Below are 19,370 nucleotides of genomic sequence, written 5' to 3' on the forward strand. Positions count from 1 at the left end.
AAAAAAAAAAAAAAAAAATGTAATTTCAATTTGTATGTATGAATATTTTATTATTATTATAATTATTTTTTCGATTTTAACATACACATAATATAGTTTAGTTTTAATGGGGAGGTGTGATATTTGTGTAATATTATATTATATGTTATCGCTTATCGATAGTGGTTTGTTGTATATATCGCGCCGACCCCGGTGAATTTATATGTATTATTACGTTTCCGTCAGTGTTCGTTGCGAAGTTGTGTCGCGAACTACTACGCCTCATGACGTTCAATAAATATACCTTGTCAATAATATTTTGAGTATTTATTATTTTATACAAATATCACAACATTATTTAATTTATAGTTTATGTTCCAATATGAAATGACTCTAACTGCAGTATTAACGAAATATAAACTTAACAATATTTATAAATTACATGCAATATGACATTTTTTTATTTTGTAAATTTCTGTTGGTTCTGGTTAAAGTAGTGTTCAAGAAATTTTGAAAATAAGTTTAACAAATATTCAAAAGGGAATACTGTTCACGGGGATGTTCAAAGTACACATTAAATATTAAGTATTTATATTAAGTAATTTAAGTTATGAGTTTGTGCCCTACTTTTGGTAATGATACTAAGTGGGAAATTGATTTGTGAATATAGTGTCTAATTCAAGAATATACTGGTAAAAATAATTATTATATTATTAGGATTATAATTAACTACACTCATATTTATTTACATACATTTTCATAATAGTTAATAACTGTTTTTGGTAAGATATGTGGTACCAATAAAGTTATGGATTTATTACATTTTAATAAACCAAGTATCTACCTGTACAATCTTTTTTTTTTTGTTGGTAATATCCATCCACAATCATTTAGATAGATTTAGTCTTGTTCACAACAATTCACTTCTTCTACTTTGACACTTGATACAAATACTTACTATTTTATAAAAGTAAATAACAATTAATAAAATATTTGAAAAAAACAAACAAACAAATTTTGTATTTTTGAAGTTAATATTTTTAGTATAGTTGAACTCTACTTTAGGGAATTGAAATTTGTCTTATTAATAGAAACAATAAAAAAAAAAATAATATACGGTTAAAATGTAATTTTAGAAATTAATTTATATTTTGAATACCTATGCTAAAATAATTTAAAAAAAATAAAATGTCCATGGCTGATTGCATTCATGTTTAAATATTTACTGGACTAAAAGATTAAAATATCATACCACATCACTGTCCAACCAGTTTTCAATATTACTCTATTGATAAATATCTCACCTTTAACATGGTTTGTTTGTTTAAAATAAATAAAACATTTTATTAAATAGATACTTGGTGTGTAGATAATTGAGAGTAATATTAATTATTATTACTTTTTACTTAACTCCATATAAGATGTAAATGATTTTTATGTACAGTCTTTATAATATGTCAACAAACTAATTTTTTTTACATTTTTTAAATTCAAATTTAATCTATAAAAACCATAAAATAGATATAGAGACTTCTTGTATACTGGATATTTACACTGGTTAATTTAATTTTAGAATTGATTAATGATTCAATTAAATTAACTTGTCTGTTGTGGTCACAAACAAATAAATAAGTTGAATTATGATTCACTGAAAAGTCTTCACCAGCTCATTGAATTGAAAAATGAATCACTAAATTAGTTCATTAAAGTTAACATGTCACATATCTAGTACTCAACAATGTTCATATAGGTATCTTAAAGTTATATTTTGTCTAGCTACATAATTTTTTTAATAAATATATAACATTTTATTTTTATAATTTATACATGACTAATGTCTAATATTTGTATATTATGTAACTATGTACCTTATTTAACCGTTTTTATGTAACCTTATACATAAAATATATATAGGATTTAGACAAGTAAATGCAATTTTTAAGTTTTAAACTGCTTATATATTCTGATGAATTTAAAATTGATATTAATATTTCTGATTGTATGTGTGTTTGAAACTGCATTAAAAAAAAAAAATTAAATTACAAATAAGTAATAACTGTTGTTGAACATAAAAGTAATAGGATTGCACCATATTTAACATATTATATTGTTATTGGAAATGTATTTCAATCAATTGTGTATTTCTATAATAGCGTTGTAATGTTATTTGTATATAAAACAGTACAAATGGATACATTTTGTCAATAGTTAATCAAGAATAATCATAATTATTATGATGTTTGTGTTACACAAATTTCACAGTGGTGTCACTAAAATACTATTTTTGAGCATTCAGGTTTTAAATGTTTGAAAGTTTAGGTGGGTAGCTTCAAATTTACCCTTATGGATAAAATGTTTGTGACCCCACTTGGCTATTATTAAATATTTATATTGATATAATGTATAAATTCAATGTTAGCCAAGTACAGGAGTGTAGTTTTACACAATTTTAATATATATGAATCTAGTGTTGAATAACTTGTTGTTTTAAACCAGTAAACAACTAAATGGATTTGTCGTTTATAAGTTTATTTATCAATAATTGTATACCTTTGTGGAATTTGTATAAAATATGCATAAATGTATATTTTTAGAAATCATTATATTATTCATCATCATATAACACATCATTTACAGAATAATGGCTAAGTCCCTTCAAAAAAATGTTGCTATTAACATGTAACCTAGTAATGTCGGCTGGAATGTAATCAGATTTACCAAATTTGGAAATTTTCCGTTTTTATTCACGTGGTGGTCGAACGAACACGTTTTACATGTCTAACAAGTTGTTATTTCAGTTTTTGAAAACCCCACGACCTACGATGTTTTAAAAATCCTTAATTGATTTCTAATTGTACAAGAATTATTGTACGTACAATAATATTTGAATCTGAAAATACATTTATACATTAAAATACATTGGAATTTTGGGATGAAAACTAAAATGGATTGGGAATGTTAGTATTTCTAAGTTGGTATTACTACATTTTCGTTGGTCCCCTATTTAAGCGTTTATTCCATGAAAATTAACTGATAAATAATGCTGATGATAACAGCTGTTATCTAACTGCCCGATGCCCGGCTTGTTTACGTCCTGTGGTGATAAATATATTATTATTACGTACCATACGAACCGCAGTCCGCAAAGCTCAATCGTATTGAACTTTGTTTACTATATTTTCATAAAACAATTCAATTCACATTTCTCATCTTCACAGGCTTCGCTATCGTAAGTCGGTGCATCAATTTGGTTATCTACTTATAGTCAAGTCAAGAATAATCAATATGGATAAAGTAGTAAGTATTAACATGCGTAGAGCACACTAAAATACTAACCCGAGTTTCGTCCTGTTATGATAACCACCCGAGGAGATCGGTTCAGATGCCACTGGTAGGCGTTGTGCACTTGTGCCGGAGCAATTTTTTAAAATTAATTCAGTGGTTCAAGACGTCGGTTATAATAAGGTTTGCCGACAACCTACATTTTTTATTTTAATTTCTACGATCAATATTTTATTTCATAAATAACTATCTCTGCCTCATCAAACAATCGAGGTTTTTGAAATTACATCAGTGGTGCTTGATTACATTTGGCACGATAAGTAGTCTGACTTTGGACGACAAGTACATTTTATTAGTTCTTGATCGAGTGATTGATACTAAACAATTATGGACCGGGTTGGCTTGATAGTACGTTTGTATCGTTTAACGTTCCTAGAATCTATTCAAAATTATAACATTTGATTATGAATTAATTTGGTACAAATTTAAATGTTGTTAGTTTTTGTACCCGATGTCAATACTAAAAAAAAATGTCTTGTTTTATAGGTTGCTCCTGAAAATGATTCTTCAATAGTTTTACAACTCGTGGAAGTATTTGGAGACATTAGAACATTACGTTGTGAAATGAAAATGTTAACTCCGTTCAGTAAATTATTTAGAGGTTATTGTAGACACACTGTAAGTTTAAACTATAAAAAAAGTATTTACTATTGCAATTCTAACCATTATAATTTCAGTTACTGAATTTTGGTATTCAAGACCATATAAACGGTAATAGATATTTGAAATCAAAAATTATTTAAAAATGGGATGTATAGAATCAAGATTTAATTTAGGAATTAATAATATTGCACAAATTTACTGAATGATTATCTGCAAACAAAGTCATAAGTATGTAGGGACTAATCTTATTACTGATTACATTTGAGATATTGAACTCATAGTTACTACTACTAATAATTAGCATACTAGAAATGTTTATAGCTATGAAGCACCATACTTTTATTTATTACAAGTGTCAAACATTCTAACTATAAACAAGTGTGTCAAAAATTTGCATTCAGCAGTTCTCAAATTTAGTTTTGTCCGTTTTAATATTAGTGCTAACATGATATTATAGGTAACTACATTGTTGTTTTATTTTTTAAATTGATTATACAATTTTACATGCTTATAACTAGTTTTCAAGATTTAAATATTGTTTAATATGTTGATTCACAAATATCAAAATCAAATATGTTATGTATAAGCTACTAAACGCATAACACTAATTTGAGAGACAAAGACAACAAGTATGGGTGTGATGTCTCTATAAAATGGTATACTAATTTTCTATATTCTACTTCTTCGAAGTCTTCAATTACACTTTTTAATTCATTAAAATATTTGCAATAATACTGGACAGCTTTTATCCATGTACCCCATCTGGTCGTTATTGGTCTTGATGGATTTGGCAATTCTGGACATTTCTCATTAAAGATTGCTGTACGTTTGGGACATTTTAAAAATGTTTTTTTCATTCCTTCAATCAACTGATCTACATCTTGGTAGTGTGCACGTACTTCTTCGCAGACATTGTGTAATGCATGTGCCAAGCAAGTCACATGTTTGAGTTTTGGGCAAAGCGCTTTTATACAATCACCAGCTTTTTTTCATATAAGGTGCTGCATCTGAGATAAATAGCAAAACATCGTTATGTTTTACACCATTTCCCCACAAAATTTGCATAGCTTTATCGAATAGTTGGCATATTGTACTATGATTCACTTTCTCCAAGTATTCTGTGTGAATAACGAACATATTACTTGGATTTTGTGGTTGTAATGTGCCCACTATTACATTTGCAACATTACGATGTGCAGAGTCCATAGTCTCATCAATAGACACCCATATTTTTTGATCTGTTATTGTATCACGAATTTTTGCCAATGTATTTTCATAGTATGAATTAAAACATACTTTACATAATGTCGACTCGTCAGGAATAGTTTTTTTGCAATATTTTGTTAAAAATTCACGAAAATGTTTATTATTTAGTTTATTCATTGGAACATTTGCAGCTACCAATGTTGAACATAAATAGGCATTTAAATCTGACTGACTACTAAACTGTTGTAAAAATGGTTGAAGTAATGCAGACTTTTCATTTTGTGTCTTTTAACAGCTTGAACATGTTTTTCTCTCCGTACATGCTGTTGTATATTATATTTTTTTTTCATGTGACACTTTTGCTTCACAAAGTTTGCAATATAAAATCGATCCATCTGTTTGAAAAATTTCTTCACCAAATTCTAACACTAATTTTTTTAAAAATGCATTCGTTTTAACTTTTGGCATTTTAATAAATTATAACACTATAAAGCACTATAAAACTTAAATTTTAAACACGTCAATATTGATGTTATACGAGTACTGAGCGTAGGTTCTACAGACTATATGCAATAGCCGATAAGCTATCGACCCATAAGCTATCTGTAGATAGCTATACATTTAAGGACGTTTCGCACTAATGGTACGGTCACGGTCATTATTGCGGGTTTTCACATTTCTTATTAAGTAAATTTTATTTTTATAGCATATCAGACATATAAAAATTCCACAGTTAGAATAACTGAAAAAAGCAAAAATAAATTCGTTTATTTGGAATCAGATTGACGTGAAACGAATTTATGTATAAAAATTAGATTTCTATCTTAAATATATAACAAGAAGCATTTCCTTTAAAATCCGAGCCCTAATAATGAGTTATCATATTTAAAAAATGTTTGTCATTTTGACTTTAAATCAGGGACCGAGACCAATGATTATAATGGTTTCGGTAAGGGTTCAGATCTCTAAAATATTTTTTTAGGGGTTCAGGTTAAATTTTGGTATTTTATTAAGTTCAAAATTTAGGTTGCAGTTAAAACCAGTCCCAACCTGTATCCAACCTTTATTTTGGTATATTTTTTTTTCAAACAAAAAATTTTAATACAAATATGCAGTTGTATGTTATACTTTATACTCTTGTAGGTACTGTGAAAGCTTATATAGTAAATTTGAAACATCATTTTGTCATTGTAAAAAATTAATATTTAGTAACTTTTACAGCTTATAATAGTTTAGAGTTAAATTTTAACAAAATTTAGGATTTAATAATCTATTCAGTATTTTGTTTTGATAAAAATTCAAGACCATAAATTAGACTAATTTATAATTGTGTAATATATTATTTATAACAAATTACAATATAATAAAATTGTAATATTAAGTTAATTTAGGAAGCTTCTTAGTTACATTGGTTTAATAAGACAAAGAATTTCTTTTGCGTATTATTAGCTGTTGAATCAGTATCATCTTCTTGACAAGAGCCTAAGTTCAATGCTCCTTGTTAGATGTTTCTCAGTACTAAAACATAGATAAAAATAAAATTATAACTTTAAATTTTTAATACCTATACACAGATATTTTTACCTTTTTTTTTTAAGATATTCACTGTCAACTTTATCGAACAATCTGTTTGTACGTACTGGTCGTACTGACAATTGGTCTTCTGGGTTTTGTAAATTTATATTACACCTGTATGGTGAAAAAATAAATTTAAGGCCTGAGAATAGACGTTCAACACTAACTTGAGTTGATAGAACTGATAATATTATTTTAGCAAGGACATAGATTTCTGTATAAATGTTTTCCATGGATTTCCAAAATTTGAGGATATTCATTTTATGACCTAATCTGTTTTGTTTAATATGATATGACTTAAAAATTGTTTCAATTGTATGAGATACAGATGTTTGTGAAATGTTGGATACATTGTAAGTGTCAACATTATCCTTTACTTTAAGAAAATCTTCAAGTCCATCAGAACCTGTAGTTAAATCATCTTCTGAATCATTGTTAAGCATTATAACATTATCATAATTGTTCATAGTTAAGTCAACACTTTTTTGCTCTAACTTTTTCAATTGAAGCCAAACTCCAATTAAATGATTAGTGGCAGTTGTGTATTATTTGTCATCAATTATGGTTTAGTATTGTTGATAAAAAAAAATGGCTGCCAATTAAACGTCATTCTTCATTAAATGTTGTTCCCTATTAGTTAAACATTCAACCAATTTTTTAGAAAACAAAGTGTTACATTTTTGAGTTTGAATTTTACACAAAATCCAGGAGCCATAAAAATCGGTTAATGTCAACTGCTCGTTTTGTAACTTTGGTACATATTTTTGAAGGGTAAATAAAGCTTTCGAAATAGCTTCAATTTGATTCCATTCTAAATTGTTTAAACATACTTTTTTCAATGATGAATCGTTTGCCGCCATATTCTGTATAAAATGTTTAAGATATTTGACTCTTTCCAACATATCCAATGTTGAGTGCCAACGAGTTAGGCAGTCAAGTATGGGAGACTAAGTTTTCTTTTATTATTGTGTATACATATGTTTGGTTTCAAAGTTTTTAACCAATGTTCGAACTTTATTTAACATTTTTTCAATCCCACTATCTTTCAAACTGTCTATCGTGGCCAATTGTAAGGTATGGGCCACACACCGTACGCCTAAAAATTAAAATTAACACTAAAAACTTTGTATGTTATAAATCTTTTAATTGATGACATTATATTGGTTAACATAAAATTATTGTTTATTACATATTTATTATTTTATACACATGTTTTGCAAGTAGACATTATTCATTACAATAACCTTCATAGAAAAATAATTGAGAATCTGTTATTATTAAGTATTTACGTTTTAAAAAACCAACAATTTTAGCTAGGTATTTTTAATTTGTAATTAAAGTAAATATAAAATGTAGTAGAATATTGTAAAGAGTAGGTAAATATATATTTTTTATTTTGTTAAACATAATTTTCATGTTCTTGTAAAAGAATATTTTACGACGACTTACCTGTAAATATTGAAGTATCACCCATAATATTTTGAAATGATTGAATTTCATTCAATATATTTTCAGTTTGTTCATAATCGTTATCTAGGCAATTGGTATTTTCTTCTGTGTTTTCAGCGAGCATCATTGAGATTTGGTCTTCATCAAGATCAACATCATTTTCCATATCATATGTTTCAATTGTGGTTTCATAGCTACAAGAATTATTTTTAGTTAAATACAAATATTTTATTAAAAAACTAGCTGACTTGGTAATGCTTTGCTATTTCTAGATTTCAGTACATTTATATATGTTTTTAAGGATATGTGAAAAGTTTGGTATGAATTTTATCAGATATTTAATTTGATTATTTTTTATAGTATAATTTTATACATAAGTGTGGAATATATTTGTTTTATTTTGCTGTATGATTTTTATTTTGTTAATTATATCAAATTTGTCTTTAGCATTAAATATTTCTGGATACACCACGTTAAATGTCTCGCCTTCTGGGGCCAGCACAAATAGATTTTGTTTGCATGTAACAGAGCTATGTACCATGGGAAAAACATTGGACAGTTAAGTCTAAACCTGCAACCCTTAATGTTTGACCTTGTGCCTTATTAATAGTCATTGCAAAGCAGCCGTTTGAACTGGAATGGCAAATTGGTTGGTAAAGTTGTGATATGCACTGTGTAGGACATGACGTATATATAGCATTTCAAAAACCCAGTCATTTTTCAATAGTAAAAATAACTTTTAAAAGTGTTCGTACTGTTCATAGAAATTATTTGTTATGGTGTAATATGAACATTGATATCATATAATAGTAATATATTATATATAAATACTGCCCTCCTAAAGAGAAAGGCAGTATCACTAAAAACCAAAATATTGGGAAAATGAATTTTTAGATTTCTTCATTTTTTACCTTAAAATAATCAGATTTCATTAATTTTTTTCCACTTTGTATGTGAAATCAGCATATCAGTATATAGTCGGATTTCTTTTTCTTGGATTGCCATCTTTAGTGAAGATTTGATATTCTTCATTTTGAAGATCTTCCTCAATAACTTCAACTATTTTAAAAGAAAAAAAGTTCATTACAATTTTAATTTTTCATATAATTTATTATAAATTGTAATTACCTTGATCTAAAACTTCCAGAGTTTGTGGCTCAATAATTGTTTCATTCGGATTATCATCAATATTAAATTGAATGGGCATCAAATCAAAATCAAAAACATCTAAAATAAAATTACATTAAAAGTACTGACTATAAATTATAGTATGACATTATATTATGATTAATAAATTGTATTAAATAGTATAAGTTATACTTACCTAAGTTGTCCAACTGTTCCAATTCAGTTTCAAAGTTAGCAGCTGCAGTTATTTCTGTTGGCTCTTCATAAAATAATTTCTTCAATGCTTTAGGTGGAGGTTCAGTTATAGTCACTGCTGTACAAATTTTTATTTTTGTAATATAACAAATGGATATTGCAAACAATATGTTATATGTATTTCTTATTTTACTTACTTGTATCATGTGGTTGTTTGAGTTGGTTGATTATCTTTTTAATTCGTTGTTTTGAAGTCATTGTTGTAAAAATAAAAAAGTATTATTCTAATTTATAATAGGTAATAATTTCTATTCAAAAACAATGATAAATAAATTGTTGTACCTATGATAACGGTTGTACCTATTTAATATCATAATATCACATATTATCTACAACCATGGTACCTATTTACTGTTGACTAGTAATTGGCAATATGATTATTGATTCTTAAATAATTTGTATGATAACTATTTTATTGCGGTATTTACCATAGACCTAGTAAATAATTTGTAATGGAATAATACTATTATCAGGTCTATTATAATATTATAAACAGATGGTGTATAATATGTTTTTAAAGACATTCAACATATTGCAACTTGCAATTCATTTTAGCTATGATACTAGGTGTTATGGATTTTACACACAACAAAAAAATAAAGCGTATGCACCAATTGAATATTAAAATAATTAATGTATTTTTATTGAAATTGGTAGTAAAAATCTTAAGTATAGCTACAAATTAATCTAACACTGGTTATAATACGACTGACCGACTCCCTATGTGTTGCCGCGACGGTGCTCCGTTCACATAAAAAAATCCCTTATTCAGCGGATCCCACGGTAGCAGCGTCGTACGACACACACACACACACACACACACACACACTCTGCATTATGATTGTAATGAAATACTTCTATATATGTTGTCAACATATATATAATATATATATTCGAAATAAAATATGTAATATTCAGGAGTTCTTAACATAGGTAAATATGTAGTATGTGTTAAGGGCAATCATAATACTAAGAACAAACGCAGTATAACCATGGCGTTTACTGTATTTTTATCTAGTATATGTTACATACTGCAGTTTTTCTTAGTTTTGGATAGTATTTTAAAATAAATTGGGAGATACTATATTTTGAATCGCTTTTAAGGCCATTTAAAATGGTTTTTACTGTATTTTGTCTTATTAAAAAAGATGCGTAATTTGTTATTTAATATTAATATCAAATAATACCTTTTTTTAAATTGGGCGTTTACTGCCTATCTCTTTAGGAGGGCAGAATAGGTCTATACTCGATAGACTCGCCATCGACCATCGTCGGTCGTTACGATCGCGGACATACGGGCAACGCGGCTAAAAATAGCATTACGTCAGTACTGTGTATTAAATAATATTAAACAATATAAGTATAAAATATAATTCTTGTTTCTAAACAATACATTTTTTGTAATTTGCTTCTCCTTCAACAAGTCCTTGAAAACAGATAAAAACCCTAAAAAAACTGGTATTTTTTCGGTTCTGTATTAGGGTTTTGGTTTTTGTTGGGGTCTTTTTAAAATGTAAAATAAAGGTTACGGTGCTTTAATTGACACAAGGTTTTACGTTCTGCAACCGGTTATTTTCGGTCCGGTCTCGGTCGGGCTTTAAATATCAGATATTTTTACAGTTAGTGATAACAGAGTGTATGTGCTGGTTTAATGTTTATATTTCAATATTGTTTAATTCATTCAAAATTGTATTATTTTAGGGAATAACATTTGATATATTGAGATTTCGCTTTAATGGAGATATGATTGGAGAAAACGAGACCCCGGCTTCAATCAACCTTTCTAACGAGGATACTATTGAAATCTACATGTCATTGATAGGTGGTACCATTTTTTCAGACTGTTAAACTAAGTAACATTACTTACTAAAATTTTTTGTATAATAAACGATTATATTTTATTTATAAATCACATTATATGTAAACGATCTAATTTTTTTCAAACCTCAATACAATACAATGTCCATTATCTATAAAACTGACCATGAATTGTTTTTTATATTTATTATCGATGGAAAGGTAGAACAATATTATACAATAAATACATTTTATAAAATGCTTTTTATGGTGTATTTATATAGCCACCATAGTATCTCTAAAATAAATATTTTTTTACATTCAATGTTTAAATTTTAAAGATCCTTGGAGACGGGAGAACCAATGCCGAATCTCTGCGCGCCGTCAGGGATAGGGAAGCCTATCGACTTTGAGGCTATGGGAACGCTCGTCAAGTCAATGAGAAAGACCTTCAAAGGCGACTCGTCGAGCTCACCAGCTAAGCCCACGGCGGCCACCTCCGTTATCCTCTACAGATTGGCGGACAAGATCGTCGGATCCGTCGTTACCAGGCTCCGAATCACATGAAAAATGTTTTATATTTTACTTTTAATTAAATTAAATTACTAATTACTCTCAATTAAAATGTTTAATTTTAATAATAATAATAATAGTAATAGTCTAAGCTAACTTAGTAACAAGATTAGATGTTATAAACAAATACAAGGTATACAACATCTCCTCTTTTTTAAAAAAAATTATATAATTTTAAATCAAATTAATTATTCGAATTGATAATAAGTATAACCAATTGTTAAGATAATATAAACACTAAGATTATAAGTGACAAAATGAATACACGAGTTTACAAATAATCAAATGAGTTATACTTTAACAAATAATGAATACTTATATGTTTACACCCGACAATGGGGACGTAACACCCGAAGGACCACTCGGGAGTGCCCGAGAACAATGTTGTTTTTACTTTATGGTGTCGATTGGCACGTTTACCTGCACGCCCGGTTTGGGGGTGGATAGGCAACTTAATCAGCGCACGGCGACAGGAGGGATTGAATAATCGATGTTTTAGGATTTTGGAAAGTGCCGTTTGTATAAGGGAGGTCTCTGTGGTTAAGCCAATGGGGCCACAGAGTTCACATAAAATACTACACAACTTAAAATTAACTTAAAATCTAAGACCGGTTGGTGGTGATGGACAGCTGGCAGATGTGGAGATTCCGTTGCTACTTGACGACCTAGGCGGCCTCTCACACACAGCGTGCTGGCGGACTTACGCAGACGTGGATATCGCCATGGATGATAGCTTTGTGCCAATATCCGTCACACCGCTGATCCAAGTCAGCCCACAGGATAATAATAATAATAGAGAAAAAAGATCTGACTCACGGTTTATTTACTGGTAACGCCACATGTTTATTTTAATAATAATAATAGGTAGGCATATGAATGATTCCGTTACAATAACGGCGACAGGTTACAAGTATTGTCGCACTGACAACACAAAATAATAATTTCTGGTCACATTGACCGCACAGTTGATTATACAATAATCATAATAATAATAGAATTTGTTGTGTGTCTCGAACAACTAAAAAACACAGAGACAAATAAAAAATGACAATAATAATAATTTTATAAGCTACGTTAACGGAGACGACAGATTTTTAATAACGAACAACTCAATGATAACAAAAACAAAACAAAAACAAGGGCGTTGGCCGCAACAAGTGATTAGGTGACAAAACAAAGACAATAAATATGAAAAATACACTAATCACACGAATAATAATAATTAACAATTAATAACGGTAGGAAGAAGACAGGTGGAGTAGACGGACGAGGAGGGAAGAAGTCGCCGTCGCGCTGATTAACGTCCCGCGATAAGCATTTTAATTGCTTGGCGCGAACACTTATATAATATAAACAAGCTTAAATAACTAAATGCTTACAATATAATACATTAAATATTATTAAATAGTACATAAATATGGACACTATGACTTTTAACTAGACATACACAAGGAATAAATAATTATATATTTACATGTTACAAAATTCTAAATACTTTTCATGCATTGTTACCATATCCTCCAAAAGGTATACTAAAACAGCAATAGTCTTGTGATTTCTGATCTAATTCACATTGATAAAATCCATCACGAAGGTCCAATAAAGTAAAATATTTTTTATTTTATTAATTTAATTAAATTTCTTCTAGTGTTGGTATTTGGTACATTTCCCTAACTATATTTTTATTAAGCTCCCTGGTATCTAAACAAACTCTCAAACTTTTGTCTGGTTTTTCAATTATTATTATAGGACTCTGCCATTCACTTGGTTCTTTGCATTTTTCTATAATTTTTAATTCACACATTTTATCTAGTGTTTCTTTTAATTTATTTACTATTTATAAGGTACTCTTCTTGGTGGGAAGATTTTAGTATTAGCGTCATCTATAACTTTTATAGAAATTTTCCTAAACCATTAAATATATCATTATACTTTTGTAAGAATACATCTTTTTCTGTTTTACAACTATTAATTTCATTTACTTCTTTAATTTCATAATTTAGTTTTATACAATCCTTTAACCCTAGTATTGGTAAATCATTGTAATTAACAACTTCAAAATAGGTACTAATTTCATTCTTAGAGTTTTTTTAATTTACTTAAACTTTTCCCAATGACTATATTAAATTCTCCAAATGATTTAATAACTACTGAACTTTTCTCTAAGTTTTTATTTAATTTTTAATTCCTTTTTACTTTCAATCACAACAATATCAGTCCAATTTATTTGATTCTCTGACTCAATGCTATTAATGACAAATAAGTTCCTCGTCATTACTATTATTACATTGAACCTCATGCAACTGTCCTTTATTAGCACCTTTTCTACACTTTACTGCAAAATGGTTGAATTTAAAGCAATTATTACAAGTTTTTCCATACGCAGGGCATTTATTTATACCATGAGATATACCACATCTGTTACAACTAAATATTGTAACATTATTATTTTGACTTTCCCTTGAATTTTTATTTTTATAATTAAACTGATTTTTGTTCTTATGCTCCTGTTTTCTTTGTAACTTGTTATTTTGCTTAATTTGACTCCATCATTTGATTTGAATTGTTGACGTTCTTCAGTTTGATTCAGGGCTGGACTTTCTTTTTGAACCACACGTCGATGCATCTCGGCCTGTTCAACCGCTTGACAATACTTGATGATTTTGGACAACGGCAAATCTTCTCTGAGTAATCTTGTCTGCAGATCCTTATCATGTATACCCAGTACTATTTGTGAGCACAACAGAGTTTCTTCAGCTTTTCCAAATGCACATGACTTGATAAGTTCGCGTAAGTCAGCATAGAATTTGTTAAATGATTCATTTCCATTTTGCTTTCTGGTAAAGTATTTATGATGCCCCATTACCACATTCTTTTTGGGTACACAATATTCTTCCAAACATTTGAAAATTGTCTTAATAGATGTATCTTCAATTTTAAATGTGTTAAACAATTTCAAACCATCTGGTCCTAAAAGGTTCAGTAGACTGTCACCTGTACTTCTTTTGGCTTTTGATATGTTTCAGTAGCCATGAAATAAACTTCTACTTCTTGCTTAAATGTTTTAAAGCTGTAATTTATATTACCGATCAATTTAAGATTCGCCGGTCTGTTGAATTCCATTTTCAAATTTTTTTTTTGATTTTAATAATAATAATAATAATAGTAATAGTCTAAGCAAAGTTAGTAACAAGATTAGATGTTATAAACAAATACAAGGTATACAACAATAAATAAATATTTTTTTGCATTCCATGTTTAAATTTTAACAAAAAAAAAATAAGAAGTTTAGTTATTATTATAATATGATCTTTAAAAATATATTATTTGTAGGGATTTGAAACTTTTTGCACTACACATTTTGCTATTTAATATATTATGTACTGTAAAATTTCCAAGAAATTTAGATTCATTTTTTGCAGCTCCATATTTTATAGCATTGAGCTATTTACTACTTACTAGGGCTTAAAACAGCATCCAAAAAAACAATTATCAATTATCCTTGAATATTGATACTATGATACCCGGTAATTGTTTCTCTAAATATATCTTAAACCAAATAGATTACCGTTAATTAGTTTTTTCAGGAATCGGTTGCCGGTTAAAAACCAATTTTAGAAAATTCTAATTGCCATGTGTAGGACTGTGAATTTAGTCCGGCTCCGAACGCCACACCAACAACACGCATCCGCGTATCGTTCCCGTCCAGTCTTTTATTTTCACGGAATTTAGAAACCCGATTCGAGCGTACCCAGTGCACATCGTCTCGTTTTGACGCCGCCGATATGACAAGACTATATGCTGAAATCCGTTAACTTCATCGAGTTGTTGCAAAAACAGTGCACCGTCTTGCGCGAATCCGTCGCTAAGACTTAAAGGCTCATATACACTACGCTGACGTGACGCATTTACACGGAATAACACGTGTAATATAATTTTCCAGCGATCTAACGTGTACAGTAATGTATACATTAGCTTGACGTGACGTGTGAACACGCAATCACACGTCATACGGTGTCACACGCGTCAGCTGCCGATCCAATTTTTAGATTTTTGTCAGTCGCTTGAAGCTGTGTGAAGGCACACCATGGAGGGAGAGCTTATCGAGTATGTAAGAGCTTATCCCATGTTATATGATTTTAAAAACAAGTACTACAGAAACCAAGTTGTTAGAAAGGAAGCTTGGGACGAGATCGGAGAAAAGTTGGACAAATCGGGTGAATATAAACATTTTAAAAATGTAATGATGATAAAAATTTTTTTTTTGTAGGTGATCAGTGCAAAGATGCATGGAATAAACTACGCAATGCTTACACTAACACATTAAATAGGAGAAAAACCAAATCCGGTCAAGTAACCAAAAAAATGGTAAAATGGATATAGATATCAAATAGAATAAACATTCCTAAATCCCACTGTGACAACTAGAGAGTAAGTGAAAACAAAACCTAATGTTGTGCTATAAAGTTTTAAGCTAGGTTGGTAGCTTAACAAGTTTTATACATGTTATAGAACTCATGTAAATTCGAGTGAAATTTTACAAGACGAAACTCAAGAAGAAGAGAGTATTGTTGATGGTCCTGAAGCAGTTGGAGCAATGGAAGATGAAACCCAGCCTTTCCAGTACCAGAATGTCAACGAATCTCTTTTTACTGATAAATCAGATTTTATTTCTCTTGAACCGCCTTCAAACGATTCAAAGAGAAAACGTACAAGCATTGAAGCCACCATGTACGAATTGGTTTTAATAATGAAAAGCAATAGCCGTATGCGCTCACAACAACTCTCTCAAAATCAAAGTGCTACTTCTCAATCTTGTCTACATGATAAATAAGACATGTTCTTTTTGAGTTTGGCCAGATTTGTAAAAAAATTAAAACCAGAAGAGAGTATTAGGGTGAAACCGGAGGTATCTCAAGTTGTATTTCAAGCAGAATATCGTAACCTTCAAAACCCTCAACACTACAATCAACAAGACCAATTATATACACAATCACCTGCAACTTCTGAACAGTCTATTTACTCAGAAACAGATACTGCAGATACACAATTATAATCTCTGTAAATATAATCGTTAATTTAATATTAGTAATTATATTTTGTTTTAATAAATATTCATCATGTTGTACACTATTATTATTATTTAGTATCATAAAAAATAATTTCGTATATAAAAGAGTGGAAAATAAAAACATAAATTTAAAACCTAGTGTAATAAAGTATTCTGATTAAATAATTTACATAGTCCATCCCAGTCCCTAAAATATCCAATTTTTCGTACTACACACATAGTTCCAAGTCGGTCAAATCTAAATTAAAAATGAATTATTGTTGTGTTGTATGCGGGTTAATTCTAGATAAACACTAGTATACTACCACAGTACCACCGTTCACTACCAATAAAACTGATAAAAATAAAAATAAAAATAGCTACTCTCAATAACAATAAATAAATAATAATAACTATAATAAGAGTATAGCACATAACAGCATAAAATATTGTTTGTTGTGTGTCTGTGTAGAATGTAGATGGTTAAAATGTGCTTTGGAAAAAAAACAATCAAAACATAAAAAAAATGTTAAGGGGGCTGGAGCAGGTACAAATTATCACGTAAAACAGGCCAAAAGCTAGACAAAACTGTTGGACTTGGGTTAGACGGATTTCAATTTTGAAAACTAATTGAAAATCTTTAACAACTCTTCTAAAGCATGGCCGTGGAAATTTATCATTATTATAAAAAATAATGACATACTTAAATATATAAAATACCAAAATTCTTATTTTTTAAATTGTCGATATTTTATCGAAGAATTTGTATAAGCAAAATCCCCTCGACCATTCCCTAACTAACATATTGATTAATTAATATTAATTTTCAAAATTAAAATCCGTCGAATCCAACTCGTCTAGCTTTTTGGCATTTGTGTCATGTGAATAGCATGGCGTATAGTTGACAAAATTGAAATTATTGACATGTGCCTGTGCGTGCGGAAACGCATAGGCGGTCCTAATTGAAAATAAACTGCCAACATTCTGTTCCTGGAATATATAAGATAAGAAAACGCGCGCCGTCGGTGGGCACAATATTATAATAATAATTATTAATTAACGTCCGGTCTACCTGCACGTTTGGTCCACCGCCGGTACGTCATTATTCTACAGCGAGTAATAGTAATATTCGAATTTTGATTTTCGATATTTCTATTAGTCTGGCATCTGCTGTTATTTAAAACCAATGTGCAGTTTCTAGAGAACCATTTTTTTGTGCAATATATTTTTCAATATTTGTCATCTTTGATACTATGGACACTAAGAAAGACTGGCATTATGGAAAAAAAACTAAAACTCTTTTATCCAAAAGAAAGAAAAACAAAGGAAATATTGATACTCTCAATAGATTAAAAAAAAGTAAGTATAAATATTACATATTATCTATTGTATTAATTAACTATAGCATAATATAATCATGCTGAAAATCCTGACAATCCATTTTTAAATTCTGAGCGAAGCGATGAATGTATTGTTCTTACAATGATGTATGTTTTTTTTTTATATTTTTGTGTCTATCTGCTATCATCACATTTTAGGACAGTAAAAATGCTTAGATTTTCTTCAATAGTACCTTTTCTAAGTGAATCTAGTTAGTATTTTGGGGTGGTCAAAACTAAACATTTTTCAGTAGTTTTTAAAAGCGCTGTAAAAAACAAATGAAAAATTAAGGAAAAAACAGGAATTTTACGCAACATCGATTTTGGATAAAATCGATTTTGATTTTTAGTGTAACTCTAAAAGAAATGACCATGAATTCATGAAATTTTGACTGAATGTTTATATTAGCATTTTCTATACACCATAACATTTTCAAAATATTTTGACTTATTTTGAGCTGTTAACGAACATTTTCAGTTTCCAATTTTTTTTAGTTTTATTTTTTATGAATGTAAATAAAATTATATAAGTTGGGTAAAAAAGCTTGAAATATTAATACGAAGCATTGTTACAATAGTAGTTGAAAAATATTGTGTAACATACATAATCACAATTTTTTTTGATAAGCATTTAAAGTTCGAATTTTGACAAAATACGTAAAAATCACGAAAATATGCAAATTATTTTGGGTCTAGGACACTTCGCCGCCGGATATTTTGCAAACTTTTATAGGTAAGGAATGCAAATTAGTAGTTAATTTTGATACCAAAATATCTAAATAATACATACCTAAACATAGTTTTTTTTAGCTTTTTTAAGTTCAGATTTGGACGAAACCCAATATAACCACTTATAACCTACTGTACAAAAGAGTGACACCTACCAGCCCACCTTTTTTATAAACGTTTTGTTGTAGGTAAATTGTGTAAATCAAACACCATCTACGTCTTCGAATACAACAAATCTACCAATTATACTGGAAGAAAATTTTAAAAATAATGTCACATCAGAACTTGTATCCCCTCATAAACAG

The 19,370-nt window shown here is 28.9% G+C and overlaps 3 protein-coding genes across 9 annotated transcripts; 2 read left to right on the plus strand and 1 right to left on the minus strand.

Moving 5' to 3' along the window:
• Positions 1 to 2,963: 2,963 nt before the first annotated feature.
• On the plus strand, positions 2,964 to 13,069 carry LOC111027146 (small ubiquitin-related modifier 2-like). Its single transcript, XM_022305374.1, has 4 exons — positions 2,964 to 3,276; positions 3,808 to 3,939; positions 11,239 to 11,359; positions 11,676 to 13,069. Exons 1-4 carry the CDS (start codon positions 3,265 to 3,267, stop codon positions 11,726 to 11,728), a joined length of 318 nt encoding a protein of 105 aa, XP_022161066.1. The 5' UTR covers positions 2,964 to 3,264; the 3' UTR covers positions 11,729 to 13,069.
• Positions 6,468 to 11,232, minus strand: LOC111027145. Of its 7 annotated transcripts, none has more exons than XM_022305373.1 (5): positions 9,675 to 11,232; positions 9,479 to 9,592; positions 9,283 to 9,381; positions 8,155 to 9,213; positions 7,179 to 7,801 (listed from the first exon to the last, which is right to left on the minus strand). In XM_022305373.1, the coding sequence occupies exons 1-4, from the start codon at positions 9,733 to 9,735 to the stop codon at positions 9,122 to 9,124; spliced, it is 366 nt and encodes a 121-aa protein (XP_022161065.1). In that variant the 5' UTR covers positions 9,736 to 11,232; the 3' UTR covers positions 7,179 to 7,801; positions 8,155 to 9,121. The 7 variants fall into 7 exon arrangements, with proteins under 7 accessions (XP_022161059.1, XP_022161063.1, XP_022161065.1 ...); XM_022305372.1 differs by having other exon boundaries at positions 9,479 to 9,595; XM_022305369.1 differs by having other exon boundaries at positions 8,155 to 8,348; positions 9,066 to 9,213; positions 9,479 to 9,768.
• A 2,925-nt stretch (positions 13,070 to 15,994) lies between the features above and the next one.
• LOC111027144 lies at positions 15,995 to 16,741 on the plus strand. Its single transcript, XM_022305365.1, has 3 exons — positions 15,995 to 16,124; positions 16,178 to 16,275; positions 16,394 to 16,741. The coding sequence occupies exons 1-3, from the start codon at positions 15,995 to 15,997 to the stop codon at positions 16,739 to 16,741; spliced, it is 576 nt and encodes a 191-aa protein (XP_022161057.1).
• The last annotated feature ends 2,629 nt before the right edge of the window (positions 16,742 to 19,370 follow it).

The sequence above is a fragment of the Myzus persicae genome, unplaced genomic scaffold (genome assembly GCF_001856785.1).
Source record: "Myzus persicae strain clone G006 unplaced genomic scaffold, MPER_G0061.0, whole genome shotgun sequence".
Lineage (NCBI taxonomy): Eukaryota > Metazoa > Arthropoda > Insecta > Hemiptera > Aphididae > Myzus > Myzus persicae.